Consider the following 17,785-nt stretch of genomic DNA (forward strand, 5'->3'; position numbering starts at 1 on the left):
TTTATGTACTCTCTGGGCGGCGCTCTCAGAAAAAGAAAAGATGAGAAAAAGCTCGATTTATGCTTAGTTCTGGCGTGTAGCCTCTTTAAGGAGTGAACACCACGTGAACGCCACATTACGGGCGCCCACGCGCTGCGGATGTCGTTTTTTTCCGAGAACCTGCGTTCCGTAAAGTATTGATGGCGACTTTACATCGCCAAGACGACTCGCTTTAGCTGTTGTCAGTCATGACTATATTGCGCTGAGTTTTAACACTGGATATATGACCGACTACGAGAAGGAAAGACGAAGTGCAACAATGAATGTGCACCAACTAAGCCTCCTTCATCGCTCCACTAAATGTAGTCAGTCCTGTGCTTTGGTGCAATGACAGGTCACTTAAAACTAAACAAGCAGCTCATTGGGTCATGTTCAAACCACTCCGACTACGTCGTGAAGCATAATTAACTAAATCACGAGTCACACAGATAGTAAACCGAATACTATAGCTAGATGATGTAGAAAAAGAAAAGGAGAAGATGATAGTAATCTCTGCTACGGGCTAAAGCTACGTGTAACGCCGCAAACGTCGTCACTTTTATGATTGCCTTGGCCGTGAGGTCCAGCGCGGTACACAGTCGTGCTCCACTGCCGACGTCACTGTCTTGAACGCCCTGTAGTGCTGAAAAATGCAGGGTAAACCGGAACACACATAATACTGCAGGCAATGAATAGGGAACACAGCGTTGTGCTCAACAAAAGACATGACGGTAGGAATCACTTGAAAGTGTGTAAACGTAACTACAGTTAAGCGATTGTAAAGTCACACAGGCAGCTCTGGATCACGTAGTCGCTGCCTAGCCATGTGGAGTCTGTTTAAACGCGAAGCCAGCGACACGGTCCGGAACTGCCAGTGACGGATTTCCACACTGCAGCGCTTTAGACAAAGCAAACTAGGATTGAGAATAAAAGTTCTAGTTATGTATGGCAATTACAAAAAAAATAATTTATCAGAAGTGAAAGGTACTACCTGCTGTTCGAGCTTCTAACGAACAAATTTTCCGACTTCATCATGAGAATTACCTAACAGGTACAGACGCGTTCAAAACAAGACAGTTACAGAGTGAGTGAAAGAGCTGCGTACTTGTAGTTGGCGGCGTCGAAACTCTTTACTTTTTTAGTGACTCTGCGTTTCTCGCGGTGCTGTGACTGGACGTCCAGGGAGCTCAGCACGTCGCTGAACTCGGGGTTCTCCACGCGCAAGTTCCGCAGCTGCCGCTCCGTGGTTGTCTGCGACATAAACGCATTTTTTTTTTTTAAACCTCCACTCCACATGTGCCCACTTTTCGCAATCTGCAATAGCATTTCGCGTTTCTGCTTCATTTCGGCCGAAATCAGCCAAGAGGACAAGGACAGGAAAACGAGAGCGAACCGCGGTCACGAAAGGAAGACATGATCTCTAAACTACCTGAAACAAGTGCTGATGTAACAAAATATCTTGTAAGACCGTCCATCATTTATGCACTGGTATAAAGGCACGCGATGGCGAGATCTGCACACTGCGTCTCATATATAACTGGCAGCGCTACGCAGGTTATAAGAAAAGTCTCTCAGTGCTCACATGTGCGACGAAAAAAAAATAGTGCGTCACATACGGAAGAAAGAACTCGTATGCGCCATGTAATTCGAACGTAATTCGATATGACGTCGTCTCATTATTTTATGTCGCATAGTATAAAGTGTCTATAACATGAAAGGAGTCACAGATCTGGACCTATATTTACCACTAAACGAGCGGAGTGACGCGTTCCTGCGACGGGCGGACAGAGCGCACTATTTCGCTCGCGACGAAATCTGCCCAACTAACACGTGACCGGGCGTAACCGTAAGTTCACAAATTGTACTCATAATATGTGAAAGTTATTCCGACGAAAAGTTTTGTTGCACATCAAGATCACCTGCGTTGCGAAACTCGCGGAGTGAGACTTTTTAAGTTCTATGGCCGCACTACTTGAGTAGCTTTCGGCAGCGTTGCCTGCTGAGTATGAAACGTATTATAGTGAGGCACGAATGGGCAAAACAGCTAGCCTAAATTACGCATTTGGTTGTATTTTATCACGGCAGTAAAACTTAACCGAAGGCTACAGTTGCTATCGACATAGCAATGCGCAGCGCAGCCAAGTGTTCTGTATTTTAACAGTACTTCGATCAAAACAAAGGCCACGTGGAAACATAGGACAGAAACAGACTAACAATACAGGTGTTCCAGAAGAACGTGCCCAGTTTCTAGGTTATTTCTTCGATAACATAAAGCATCTTGCTTTTTTTATCGTCATTTTGTTTTGTTTTTACACCCCATAAACTACAAACAGGGACTTCAGTAGATGTTTCAAAATAAACATAAAACATGCGCACAAAGAACCCAATAATTTACGAGTACAACCTAGATGTGCGAAAGGAAAACGTAACTTATGCAGAACGCAAGTATAAATCCTATGGCGCAGTTTGTTTTTTGCTTATGCCAGGAACCAGTTCTAGTGACGTCAGGACAACGGTCAACGTGCCCCTGATCGTTCAGTGCTGGTTCACAGGCAACCGTCCAAGTCATAATTAAGGATCAAACATACCTCACCCACAACGCTAATACCGAGCTCGCGCCATAGCTTCGTAATAGTAATTGTAGATTATGAACATTGTAATGCAACCGTCCATATATTCCTATAACAACAAATTCGTAGTTGAACTCACGTCACACGAAATCCAATCGTACTATGTTGACAGGAAGTATATATTATCAATTTATAAACTTGTGAGTGTTTCTTGCGGCTCCAACAATGAACTTTATTTCAACCTCCTGAAATTCTATATTATAGCCCTACCCGGTTAACTAGTGTACGGTATCACTACGAACTACGTGCTGATATCCTTACGTAGGCCAACAAAGTTATACGTGAATTATTTGTATAATGCAGTCTCGATCGTTCCCCCGAACTTGTTTCCTTTTTTTCCTTTTTTTTTTTTCGTGCGTGCTTGCCGCTGCGTTTATCATGGTCGGTACTGTATGTAATTTTTTGTCTACTGTCTTCCTGCTTTCTTGCAGATGCGCCCAGCAGTGTAATGGGTGTCGTTTAGTAGACCTAAATGCTAGTGACTCAAAGCTGCCTGCCTGTTTATTTATTTATTTTTGTCGCATCGTCGTTAAGCATGTAGCAACCTTCCGGTGACGTCTCCAGCTGACGAAGTCCTCTTCCAAAGAACAGGTAGAAGACGCGTCACCAGCAGTCAAAGTAAGAGCATGCGCAAGACCGAAAAAAGAATAATGCCAAGAAATGCAAGGAGCTCCGCCCCAGGAACCCGATGCTAATTAAAAGAGACGTAAACCCAAACAGAGACGCGAGGCGGCTTATGGGAGCGCAACCCACGCTCCCTGTATACCAGAGCGCCCGCCTCGCTAAGCGTGCAAGCGTAACCCTCCTCTGACCTGCCTTGGCTACGCACACACACGCACGCGGCGACGACCGTTCCGTCTCGGGAGAAGTTATCTCGTGTGGCACGCCACGCGCACACACGTGGGGTGCATCCATTGTGTTGCTGATGAGGAGGAGACGCGACGGTGCAAACACACGCACGTTGGACCCGCGCCCAGCAGCGCGTCGAACACCCGCCACACATCCCTGCGCTCGCCGCTTAATGCGACGACGAGGAGACGGCGAAGCAACCTCTCAGGCACAGTGGAGAAACCATGGCGATATACCTGGGAGAAGGCGCGCACTTATAAAATTCCTGCACCCAACAGGGTCCGCAACTACAAGCAAAACGATCAATCTTTCCAACCACGCTTAGTCATGGCAAGGATTCAACTGGAACGAACCTCGACTCAAACATAACTCCCCCTTACATAAGCTACTTCATTCCCCTCATCAAATTTACTGCGGGGAAGCTCGGTGGACTTTTTACTCGCAAGCAGTTCCTGTAAGAAAATTCGGACAAGCTGCTCGCTCGTTCGCAGACGAAGTCGTCTGACAAAGTGTGGCAACTCAAAAAAGCGCAATGCTTAGCAAGGCAGCAAGAAATAAACCGCACAAGGGCCAGATTGATGGCGAAGATTGTAGTCGAAGCACGGTAACAAAGTATATTATGGCCGATACGCACAACGGTTCACCAAAGCGCGTGCCACAATAACCGGAGCACTGCATGGTCGGCCGATACCCTTTGAATTAGGATCCGGTTAGTGTAAAAAAAATGCCTCCCCGGACGAGGGTGGTCGCGCATCCGCCAGTGTGCTTCACAGCAGTCGTACGCGGAGGCCCTCGTGTGCATAAGAGCGGCCTTCCTGCCGGCTGGCTGGCTTTTGCGGGTCGGTTCCCGCTGCGGCATGACTTGCAGAAACGGATCGGCCGGGGCGCGCCAGCGCGGCAACGAGTGCCGGTGTCGCCCAGAGGACGCGAGCAAACACGAGAGTCCGCGCTGCGAGTTTACCGACGACAGGGGCAGCGGACAGCTGCACGACCCCGACTGCCGACCCTTCGGCGCATGGAGAGGGCCGTCGACGAGCGTCGCGGGTGGGTCGCCTCGCTACCGCTGCTGGATGCCGCGTTGGCCGCACTTCAGCGAGCGACGGCGATCGCCTGGCCACTCGCCCCCGGTCGAGCGCGTGACCACGTCGGAGCCCACCGTGAGTACAGCGCGAGATCGGGAGGTCAAACGCTCGGCTCCGCGCAGGGGGCATGAATGCAGCCCCGGGTCCCGAGCACACGCTCGCGTGAGCGACGAAACACGCAGCGCGCGAAGGCCGAGGGCTTATGGAGAAGCTCGTAACCTCCGTGTCACGGTCAGTTGAACACAAATCTCGCAATCTCTGCTCCGCGGCCAGTACGCTGGAGCGTCTTTGGCCGCTGCGTAGAGTCGCTGTCGGCAGTTCCGTTGCGTTCAACTGCACTTTTGCTCCTTGCCACAGCGAAACAGTGGCAGATTCCGTCTGCTAACCAGAAGCGTGTTAATGTGAATGCGCCAAATGTCCGTAAACGTGAGATACTCGGTCTCGAGCGCATTCTTGATCACCAGGGCACGCTCTGTAGCTTTCACTATAAGTGTATTGATATATATTGTGTGTAGGCGACACGCTCCCCCTGATAAGCTCCCTTCTGTACGTAGACCGTAATATGCCCAGTCGAGGACACAAATGCACATTACGCACGCATTCGTGGTACACCAAGCTATGTAGCCAGTGGCAATGATGGGCCAACTGCTTCTTCTCTCACGATACTTCGGAGTAAGAGAAACAACAAACGGGTCACCCACCTTGGAATTACACGATATGTACCGAGCGACGTGTAACAGTCTCGGGCGGAGACGGTGACAACGCTTGAAGTATACGGCGCGACAGCAAAGGGGGAGAAACGAAGCTAGGTAAACTTACGCACGTATGCTTTGATTTTAAAAAAAAAAATCTCTATTAAAGAAGTGACAAGCGGTCACGTATTCAGGTAGCCGCCGAACGCAACTCTACTTGAGGCAATACGGCCGAAGTGTACGGTACGCACTGGAGATTGGAATCGAAAAATCATGCGCTGGACCCCACAATTAGTTCACCAAGTTCACTGACATTCAGTTGGTGTGGTCATACTTGTCACAAGCAAGAACCAAGTACATCACATGTCAGCATATACAAACGACAACGAGGTGCTCGATGTAAAGGCAATGCTCGCATTTCAGACGCAGTACAGTTTCCTTTTTATTTTTTCGGCAACACTTTATTAACGGCGGTAAATGTCGAGAATTGCGTAATAGCCTAAAAGCTGTTAAATTAACTAATGTCAATTTACTTATTTGTTGGCTTTGGCATGCATGTAGTAATTGTCATACCGAAGAAGGTGGGCGCTCAAGGCTTGTCCTCCAAGCATAGGAATCCGGAGATCATAGCACCACTTTATAGATATGCCTCGCCAAATATGTGGCAGGAATGCATTGTTCTCCTATGCGTCACTTTCCCACAAAGCCTATAGTATGCACCGTAGTCGAAACCTAGCTGAAACGACTGTTTTACACGCTACGATCCCGTGGTGCGAGCCGCTCCGAGCAGATTTGTCTTCAAGTCCTTTCGAGCGAATTCGCCAGACAACGCCCGCAGATTACACAATCCACCGAACCAGAGAGTGTGGGCGAAGGAAGTATACAAATGATGATGATGATGATGAAATAGTAAGGCGGAGACCCCGGCCGCGTGTGCGGCCGTGCGGAGGCAATTGAGGCTACAAAGAAGCGTATAACAGCGAAATGCCGCCGATGTCGACAGCCCGTGAAAAGGTGGCCACAGCATCGGTTAGCGCACATGGACACGCTGTCGAAAAGCGCAGAGCAACGCCCTATGTGCATCGAACACGCAGCATCGGCCAGACGAACACACGAATCATGCGAGGAAACAAAAGTTTGAGATAGGCAACAGCGGCGTCGAAAAAAAGAAAAAAAGAGAGGCATGTCACAACGCCGCTGCATCTTCGGGAATCACGCCCGGGCACTGTATAGCATAAAAACTTTCAATTCTCTCATTAAAACTGTGCAGAGATGAGCATGCCAGAATAGGCCACGACAGCCAACAAGGAAGAGAGAAGGCTACCGTGCCGGTGCACTCTCTTCTCCCGAAGCTGTGTCATCTGTTTCCAAGAGCCGCGAGCAGACGGCGCTGCAAGTTGGGAGGTGCAAAAATCGGGTCCTCTGACTGTTTCTACGGAGAATGACCGCTTTTAGCACGACGAATGTGACGCATTTAAGCATTATCAAAACTAAGCAGTAACTCTATAGTGAACTCTGCGGCAACCGACGCTGTACACAATGGTCATGGTGAGCTGCGGATGAGCACGAAGTTGCGGGTTCGATTACCGGCTGCGGCAGCCGCATTTCGAAGGGGCCGGACGCAAGAACACTCGTGCTCCTGGCTATGTGAAGGAACCCAAAATTAAAACCGGAAACCTCCGGGCATTACATTGTCTACCATAACCATGGCTAAGGAATTTCCCCCTCCCCCCTTACGCATACCACATTCTTTTTTTTTTTTATTGAAGCAACGCATAAAGCGAGACACATAATACAATAAACTCGGATACAGCAACAGATGCAGTGCAAAAAAAAAAACCGCACCCTCATGAAGATAGCGGATATGAGACATGTTGCTGATGTCGAAGACACGTCACAACTCGGAGCGCCCCTCCTCGGTACTATTACCCCCACACCTCGTTCCCAATAATCACACTTTTCAGCTCTCGCTACTTCCTGCGTCTGACTCGCTTTCAATTATTCGGGTTGAAAGTAAACAGGACGGCGACATTGCTGAAATACAGGCAGAAGCCGGAAGCTGTTGCCGGACAGTGCTTTCTGCTGCGCCTTCATCACCGGCTAGCCCGCTTCGAAGCTTGTAACAACGCAGCACAGGTTTGACGAGTCAGCGCACATCGATAGATAGCGATCGAGTCTCCCCTGATAGACCAAGCAATCAACGGGATGCACGTTGTTCGCGTGACAATGGGCATCACGTCCCACAACATCTTGTGAGCGTGAAGGAGAAACTGAAGAGCGAAAGGTTCCCGGGTGTAGCGTATGCCATTCCATGCGCGGTCTGAGGAGGGAGGGGGGGGGGGGAGTACTCTGTAAGAGTCCACCTAGTGGACTGTCCATTTTGGCCGCTGCTGATTGGATGCAGCTGTACGAGCGAGGAGGAGACGAGCGGCCCCAGCCAATCAGCAGCGGCTGAAATGGACAGTGCACTAAGTGGATACCTACAGAATACCTCTCCTGTTCGTATACGTCGGTGAAAAAGCGGGAACTTCGAGAGAAGCCTCAAGCAGCATTAAAACGACCTCAAGTAACACGTGTTTTCGAGCGCGCTTTCTAAACATTGTGCTTCGCCAGGGCATCAAAAAAAATGAAATTATATGGTTCTACGTGCCAAAACCACGACCTGATTATGAAGCACGCCGTAGTGGGGTACTTCGGAAATTTGGACCACCTGGGGTTCTTAACGCGCACCTAAACCTAAGTACACGGGTGTTTTCGCATTTCGCCCCCATCGAAATGCGGCCGCCGTGGCCGGGATACGATTCCGCGACCTCGCACTTAGCAGCCCAACACCGTAGGCATTAAGCAACCGCGGCGGGTAGGGCATTCTATTAACTGGGATCAGGTACGTGTGACTGCCAATGAAAAGAACCGAAATATGCGTCTTTATGTAGAGTCACTCTATATACAAACCACGACGGACACTTTTCATCCAAACGATGGAAATTCGTCACCTGTTTGCGCCAGGTGTCTCGGACACGTCATACGACATACTTAAGCGACCATTTTATAGCATTTAGTCTCATTTGTGAAGAAGGCTCCCGTGGGGGAAGCCGAAACGTTAACATTCTTAAATGTATCGTGGTCGGTGTTTCGCTTTGTTTCACCATGTTAAATCCCGACCCGACGGGATTCCGTCACACCATCAAATTCACGCAAAAATTAAGGTATTCCAGAAAGTGACTGATCGAGAACGCAAGCCCGGATAGACACCCAGGAGCAAAGTGACTGGTTTCGCATAATATACGCAGTTTCCGGCTTGCTGCTTTCGCCGAATCGCTAGTTAAAATATTTATTGGCTGATTGTTCGCTCTCTAATTTATTGCGTTTTCATTGTGCAATCTTGTGTATATTCCTGCATTATTTCGAGTTATTTCGCAATCTGCGTGACATGGACTTAATCTCACCGTAAATATGTAAACTACAAACCCAAATATTCTCTCTCTCTCTCTCTCGTTACACAGCCCAATGTATAAAGTTCTAATCAATAATGGTGTGCAATTTCTCACAGCTTTCTCGTTATCTTTCTTGCTTTTTCTTTTTAAACGAAATAACTTGTGAAGTTCGGCCTCCTTAAGAATTGACACGAAAATTGAATTTCTTTTGATTGAAACAAAAACCGGGTTTTGAAACAAGAACGACAGCTGAAATACTCTGCTTGTTTCCTGTTATTTTCGAATAAACGTTGCGGCCGCCCGTCAAGGCTTGTTTCGCTTGTTGGTCCGCATGCTACCCCGAATACACCCTGGGCAACCAAGCAAGGAGGTGATGCGCAGTGGCTGTTCGCTGGAAAGCTAATGCCAGGTTGGACAGAGTAAGAGAAAACGAAATCAAATCGCGGCGTGCAGCGTCCATAAGCAAATCGAAGGCCACGAGAGGGCCCCAGATTAATTTCGACCACCTGGGATTATTTAACGGCGTTCTTGCATGGCGCCCCCTTCGAAATGAGGCCACCGCGGCAGAGAATCCAACCTGCGACCTGGCGCTCAGCAAAAAACAAAAAACAAAAAACCACAGCCACTGAGCCACAGCGGCGAGTAGATAGCGAAGGAGAAGCGATCACGAGAAACAAAGCGAAGGGGATGGAAACTTCAGACGAGCGGATGTAGGGTATGGAACAGAAGTGAGCGGCAGACACCGGTGGAGCGCAGCTGAAACCAAGTGCCGACGCAAATGCCGGCCATTCAAATCTGCTGCTGCAGAGTGAGTCGGCGCACCAAGCGGTTAATCTAGTTTGTTGCGCCTATCGGTGCCTCCTTGCAGGCACCGACGCCATAACCTTCCTTCTACGGTGACAGAAACACAGCCTTTCGGTCGATGTCGTAAACACGAACGGATCCACTGACCTGCTCTAACGGCTGTTATTGGGAATATTCCATCTGATTTGCACTTTTTCGGTTGGTCATGGTGATCACAACATCGCGCGTGTTACGAGCGGTTGAACGGCGCCTATAATAGCAATAAGGCATTTTTTTTTAGCTCGCCCTCGTCAGATCTGCACTCTAAGTGCCCCTTCTGCCACACAACGATAATCGTCATCTGCCTTGATGCGTTTCTTTTCTTTAACGCTGCGAGCCCGGTACTTTCCAGTAACGAACGGCACGCGCGTTATCAGCATGATAGCATTGCCGACAGGAAATGCTGTCATGCTGATAACTGGGAACTGGTTCGTTACTGGAAAGTACCGGGCTCGCAGCGTTAAAGAAAGGAAACGCATCAAGGCAGATGATTATTGTGTGGCAGAAGGGGCACTTAGAGTGTGCGTGCCATGTTCGAAAAGTAAGGATGAGACGCACAAGTACTGCTGACTTTACAAAAGAAAAAAAGGAATAATGACTTGCACCTTGTATGCGTCAATATTGCCACATGTATACATACGTCTTGCTTTTTGCCTAGAGGCCCCCATTGCTGCGGCGAGCGTCGGCGTAACAAGCATAGCGAAAGATGAGAGGGAGCGCACCCGCAGCGGGGAATGAAGAAAAGCGGCGAAGACTGCGAAGGCACGAGGAGATACGGGGAGAGGAGGGTACAGCGAAACTATGAGGCGGAAAGCGGAGGAGGGTATGGCGAAATGGTGAGGAAAGTGGAGTGCCGGCGGCGACCAGTGGGGAAACGAAGCGCTGGCGTGGGCTTCGGACTCACTGCGCATGCGCTACTTCGCCTGCGGCGGCGCCGCTGCCGCTAGAGAATGCGCTCCGCGCTAGGCACGCGTTCCCGTGTTCACGCTTTCTAAACAATGAGTGACGCAACCGGTGGAGACGTTTCGTCTTCCACTGTTGTTAAACGAGCTGCCCGAGCAGAAGCTCAGCACCGCCGCCGAGTGCACCCTGTCGTTCAGAATCATTATTTGCCACAATATATCGCGAATTCCTAACACATAAGCAGCTGCGCTCAAAAGTCGCATTAAGGAGCATCGTAATCGTCGGCGATTTTTTTTTTTACCAGATTAACAGTGATCAAACTGTCGCTCGGAACAAGACGCGCCTATTGTATCTGAAATTTCTTTGGACGTCGTCACCGATTCTGTAGCGAAATAGATTTGTCTAATCAGATTGCACACGTAATGCGAATGCTGTACATTCTCGAATGTACTCGAGCACTAGCGAATACTCTGGAATCTGCGCCGTGAGACCACGGTGTGAGACACGCATAAATAGCGAGCGACCCTGACCCGGGCGTTTCGATGCAGTAGTTTGGACTCGATGACAGACGACCGCGCCCGCCATTTACAGTTGTGATCTGAATGTTGCTTACCTTTCTGGGCGCAAGTTCGCTGAATAAAGATTTGTTCTTAGTTTTGGTTGTGTTTTCTGTTTTTCATCATCACTACAACACGACAATACGGTTCCGCAATTCAGACGTCCACAATACATATCATTGTAATGCCGACCAACTATGCTCTCAATTGAGATTAGCCGTATCGAAAATTTTTTTAAGAAAGAAAAAAGCGTTTACCATTTCGAAAATCAGCGAAATACTAACTGCAGCAAGAGAGGCAATTTTTCCACAGCTAACAAAGGTGTTAGTGTAGACAGAATGTGTGTGTGATAATTTGTTCAGGCCTATTCTCGTAATACGAGGGCGAATTAGAAAGTCCTTGGCCCTATTTTTTATTAGCCAAAATAAGGTGCATACAGGTCATTACACATATACGTACCTTACGCTACTTTTCACATAGTCCCCACGCCGTCCAGACATTTGCCCCATCGCAGCGCTAAATTTGAGATGCCCCTGTGCCATGTTGACGAAGTCAGCGACGCACGCGGCCTCCCCGAACGCCCATTTTCATGCAAGTCGTCCTTTTGCGAACTCACAACACCACCACCTACACTTCTCAAAGCGAGACACCTTTCCTGTGGACCCTGTGGACTTCGATGAGCGTTCATCCCTTGCTCTATAGAAAACGAATCATACTTCGTTGTTCGTACGCCAAAGACGTGTGACAGAAAAAGAAATGCGGGCAACTAGATTTTGTGATTCGCCCTCGTGCAAATGAACAAGATTAGCGCGGTGCAATTCCCTTTGAAATGACAAATGCACAAAGAATGTCTGCGTGGCCAAAGGTTCGCTCTTTCAGCTGTTTTACCTTTCTAGAGCTCTGCAACTTCGCGCATTTGAATCAGAATCAGAATCAGTTTTATTTTCCTCAAGGAAAGGAAAAATGGACCCCAGACAAAAAGCTGCTCATTGAGCAGCTTGACGAGGCCTGAGGCCCTACAAGCAGTGGCAACAGCGGCAAAACAGCAGTGTATGTCGGACTAGAAGAGGAAAAAAAAAAAAAAAAAGCAACTTGAAAAGCAAAAAAAAAGAACTAAAAAGAAAAAAGAAAAAAAAAAGAAACTGTTCGCACCAAGCTGTGAAGAACGACAACAAAAAAAAAATATTTACACATACATACACCAATAACAAACCAATATTGTACACTGACATGTTATATTCACACGTACACACGCAAAAACCTGTAGAAGTGGCGCGCATACGCCCCTATATATATACATATATGTACACCTACATATACATATACACGCGTACATGGTATATATACACACACACACCATTCAAGTGCACACATGCTTAACTTCAAGTTAAATATTTTATGAAGAATGAGCTGTTATAAAAAACGGGGAGCGAGAAAAAGAAAGTGAAATTGGACAATGTGTGCAAAATCATTCCACACTAGTCCACACAAAAGAACGCCAAATGCCCAATGTAAACTGCATGATATAAATCTGTTGCCGATTAAGCTATACTGTTTAAAAAGTATTCAATTAAAGCACGTTTATTTATTGCGGGGCCATCAATTAAGGTTGTATTATTGTTCAGGGTGTAAGGTATTATATACTTTAACATTTGTTGACCGTAATTCGTTCGAGTTTTGGGAAGACACCACTTTTCTAATTGTCGAGTGTTGGCTGCCGGTACACGTTCCTTGAGCATTGATATTCTGATAAGGAAGTTAGTACGAAACGTGGTTTTAGCGGTGAATAAAGATACAATAATGTGCGGTAGCATAACACTGATGGGCAGAATTTTTAACCGAATAAAAAGCGGTTTGGAATGTGCGCAGTACTCTTCGTCTGCAATGATACGAATGGCTTTCTTTTGCAGGCTCACAATTCTATTCATGTTAGTCGGTGATGCCGTGCCCCAAACAAGATGACAATATGCAATGTGTGATTGAAATAATGAAACATATATCTGTTTTTTAATGTGCACTGGAAGAATGCCACGACACCGGGAAAGTGCTCCAACAGCTTTAGATAAACTTAGGGATACGTAATTAGTGTGCTCAGTCCATCGAAGGTGCTCATCAAATACAACACCCAGTGTTTTATGGTGGCTAACGACCTCAATAATATTATTGCCTAGGTTAATGGTTAAGTTAGTCCCTATGTGACGATTTATAGCGCGAAAAATAACAGCTTTTGACTTAGTTGTATTTATTTTGAGATTGTTTAATTTAGACCAATTTAAAAGGCTGTTTAGGGCATTGTTTGCTTTTGAATTTATTTCTGTAACCGAAAGACCAGAGATAAATAGGGAAGCGTCGTCGGCATAAATTACAAAATCAGCTTCTGTCGAAATTGTTATCACATCGTTTATATAGACATTGAAAAGAAAAGGTCCTAATATGCTGCCCTGAGGGACGCCACATTTCAGATAACGTTTGGATGAACAAAAACCATCTATGCTCACTATTTGTTCACGGTCTTTAAGATATGAACTGAAAATTTGAAGTGTCCTTCCCCTAACGCCGTACTTGTTTAACTTGTCTAAGAGAATATTATGGTCTAGACAATCGAAGGCCTTACTGAAATCCACAAAGATTCCTAGTGTTAAGAGTTTGTTTTCAATATTCTGTAAAATAATTTCTTTTTGGACTAATAAAGCTGATTCTGTAGAAAAACCTTTTCGGAAACCGAATTGAGAGTGTGATATTAACTGATTAGCATCAAAGAAGTTCTGCAGACGTTTGAGCAGAATTTTTTCTAGCACTTTCGAAAAAAGAGGAAGAATAGAGATGGGGCGATAATTACTTATGGAGTTTTTCGAGCCTGACTTGAAAATGACTGTAACCTTAGCCAGTTTCATTCTTGCAGGGAAAACACACGATTCTAGTGAAAGGTTAATAATATGACACAAAGGAAGTGCAAGAAAGTCAGCGACAAACTTTACTGGTTTAATTGTGAGGCCTTCTACATCAGAGCTGGAATTATTTCTTAAGGACATGAGAACGGTAAATACTTCTGATGGATCTGTTGGGCTAAGAAATACTGAGCTGGTTGTTTCATTTGAAATAACAGAACACGCATCTGCGTTATATTTTGCTGTTGCTTGCTCGGTGAAGAAGTTGTTAAAGCAATCGGCTAATAGTACGCCTGATTTTGGTGACCCGTCGATAACCAATTCGCCAATGTCATTCGAGATATTTCTATGGTTAATTACCTCATTTATTGCACGCCAAATTAGCTTTGAATTATTCTTTCTTCCCGCGAAAATTACTGAGTAATAGTGACGCTTGGCTTTGCGCAAGTCATTATTTAATTTATTCCTAAACTGCTTAAACACAACGTAATCATTAGGATTTCTGGTTACCAAGAAACTGTGGTACAGGCGATCTTTTCTTTTAATCATTTTGAAAAGGCTAGGTGAAACCCATGGTTTCTTAATTTTTTGGGGTAATTGTCTCGTTTTTAATGGGAAACTTGAGTCATAAAGCACTTTAAATTTATCAATAAACGCATTATAAGCCTCATCCACTGAACGATAGTTGAGACATTGTGTCCATGGTGTCTCACTTATCAGTCGCCTGAATGATTGTAGTTTGTTATCAGTAATTGCCCGAAAGGTTACCGGTCTGCTTCGAACAGGTGCAGGTTGATGCTTTTCTATTGTTATAAAAATTGGACAATGATCGCTCAGATCACAAGACAGTGTGCCCGAAGATTTTACGATGCTATCTATATTAACAATAAACAAGTCAATAATGCTTGACGAAGAGACCGTGATTCTCGTTGGAGATGTGATGGTGTTGGTGAACCCATTGGATTCAATGGCCGTAAGAAATTCTACTGAATCAGCGTTCACTTCGTTTAGATTAATATTAAAGTCGCCGCCGAGCAATAGGGTGTAGTTATATTGTGAACAGTAATAAAGAAGAGCATTCAAAAATTTGAAAAAGGTGTTACAGTTTCCACCAGGGGGCCTATAAATTACAGAAATAATTACATTTCGCGGCTAATACTCCAGAAGCTTTTGAAGTGCTTGACAGAGCGCGCACTTAAAGCTGGAACGGTCTGTTAAGCCTGCTGGAACAATGTTTTACTGCACACAGATACAGCAAAATGCTACCACATACATATCGCGGCATCTGCCCCTGGTGCGCCGACACCCACCCTACACTCTTTCACATCTCGTGGGGGTGCGGGGGCAAACCTCAACACTTAAAGACGCCTAGCACGTCATTTGAGCGGTGGGAGGTACAGCTGACCGGCGATACCCTGGCGGGACAAGAAGCCCTCTTCCAGCAAGTACGTCGAGCAGCCATGGCCAGTGGAGTCCTGGAATGAGGACACCACCCACTCGACCTCAAGAGCAACCACCTCGATGGTCCGAATAAATGTTTTCTCTCTCTCTCTCGACGGAGCAACAAGCTCGAAAGGCAGAGCAATAGGCCCACTACTACACACTACAGGCGAATCAGCATCGTTCTGTGGCTTGCCATCCCCGTAATCAACGCGCGGAAGCCATACCAGAAAAGGTGACGCACAAAATGTGCACTAACAGCGGCTCCCGTGACGGTCTTGATCGTAACAAGCGCCACACCCGACAACACCGATGACAGCGCTTCAGGAGGGCGTATCGTTGAGCAGGGAAACGTGTTTTACAATGGCGTTGCGACCGAAACTGCACGGGGATGCTTTTGATCTAATCCTATTTTGACCTTATTTTTACCCTTTTGAACCTCAGTTTATGTTATCCATGAGACTTAAAAGCACTAGACTTATATTAAATGTTTTTTTTTTTTTTCGTCATCGTTTTCTTTCACGACGGATGAAACTGGGAGGTAGGGGGGCGTTGGCTACACATGGAGGGCTGGACTACAACATTCGAAGATATGGCACATGGTTCCAAGGCGTACCCGATCGACAGCGCTACGCGAAGGCATTCGCACTACACTGCAGCGTTATAACGCGCCGCTCCTTCTATACTAGATTGCATCTCGCCCATCGCGCCACCCGACCGCGCCGTATCCTAGACCCAGTTCTGACGCGTTTTCTCGGAAGCAATGCATCCTATCCTCAGTGCCTGTTCTGCGCCGGTCATCGGAGTGGCTCTTGCGCGCGCCCTTTCTCGCACGCGCTAAAATTCGCTACGGGGGGAGGGGGGAGGCTTCGCTGCAGTACCGCCGCAAGCAACCAAGCGGGCCCGGCCATATGCCGCTCGCATACGAACTACCAGCGTCGTCGGGAAACGCCCTTGAGCAACAGCGGAATGAGTTCTCACGCGAATTACTCTCGATGACGCCCAATTACGGTGCGCCATACGTATCAGTGGGACTTTTTCACGAGAGCTCTGGGACTAACGTGTATCGCTGAAATTACGGTAGTAGTAACTTAGCGCGATAAAAACCACAGAGACAAGAAAGGTGGACAAAGACAAGCGCAAAGGTATGCGCGCATGCGTGACAAGAGGATATATATGTATGATTCTATCCTTCCATTAAACAGTTGTGAGTAGCGCTTGTCTTTGTCGACCTTTCTTGCCTCTGTGTTTTTTTTATCGCGCTAAGTTACTACTTCAATTATGGCAAACCAGCTAGCCCAACAATCAACGCTGCAATTAGAATTTCAATAACGTTGAAATCTCGCAAGCTAATTACTTTCAAGTCTGCAGCCTGTGACGTGTTGAATCATCATCATGCCCTGTGCGTGAGTGCCTGTACAGTAGATCGCGAAAGTATGTTCTACTTCAATGTTATCACTGGCTTTACTCAATAAAGTATAACAAAAACATAGACGTTTTGCCACCTATGCGGGTGGCATCATTAGTACACAAATTACAACAAATGGGGGAATACATCCTACTTATGTTTGATACTGCCATAAATATCCAGCAGCGAGCCACAGTTTGAATTCCGTGCAGATCGACTGCGACGAATAAACCAAGAGTCCGCAAATTTTCTTGGGCCCCATCGGTGTTCCCATACTAACGTGGCTACATTATCAAAATCAAACATGTGTCCTTTTGTCAAACAGTGCTGTGCAGTGCACTTGATGACCTGATGCATTTTTCTTAATTCTAATAAAGAGCCGAAAGGACTATGACAGAAATAAGTGGCTGGAGTTACGTGACTTGAACCTAGTTATACGAGCGAAAGCTCTGTTAAGCATGGTGAGACTCGGTTTTGCTTCTTTGAATGTTTTATTGCACATCAAAGGCTTCATCACTCTTTTGCTAAGGCTTGACTTAGGTAAATACTGATTTATGATCTGTAAATTATTTGCTTGCAGTTAGAACTTGGGTTACTATATTGTTCAGACTCAGCCGGACGCCTGCGGCGAGGAGTTGACGCGCTCGCACCACGCGTGCTTCATTCATGGCGAGATTGAGCGGCCAAGCGCCGGCGAAGCAGCTGTTAAACCCTCGCCTACTCACGTGGTACACAGCTGCGACACCTCTTCGCAGCGGATCACGTGACATGACCTCACACCTTCACACTTGCGCGCCGGCGGCTGAAGGTCAAACTCGCGCCGAGATTGACCTTGGGAGTTGTACCTCGAGGAGCAGAGCTTTCGCTCTAAAATGCAAGTGCTTTAGGATTATCATTTGCACTTTCAGGAGATGCAGTATGACCGCACTTCCAAGTTGCGAAAGGCAGTTGGTCGACTACTTGGACAGTCGACCAACTGCCGACGAAAGGAAGGATCGACCAGGCGCTATACTGTCGTCTTTTTTCATCTGACGGAGCGAG

The 17,785-nt window shown here is 46.8% G+C and overlaps 1 protein-coding gene across 1 annotated transcript in view; it reads right to left on the reverse strand.

Moving 5' to 3' along the window:
- LOC142571481 (uncharacterized) overlaps nt 1-17,785 on the reverse strand; it is a 102,989-nt gene that overhangs the window by 64,559 nt on the left and 20,645 nt on the right. The window contains exon 4 of the mRNA XM_075679868.1: nt 1,124-1,269. Coding sequence (XP_075535983.1) covers nt 1,124-1,269 — 146 coding nt within the window. The remainder of the gene's footprint in view (nt 1-1,123; nt 1,270-17,785) is intronic.

The sequence above is a fragment of the Dermacentor variabilis genome, chromosome 2 (genome assembly GCF_050947875.1).
Source record: "Dermacentor variabilis isolate Ectoservices chromosome 2, ASM5094787v1, whole genome shotgun sequence".
NCBI lineage: Eukaryota > Metazoa > Arthropoda > Arachnida > Ixodida > Ixodidae > Dermacentor > Dermacentor variabilis.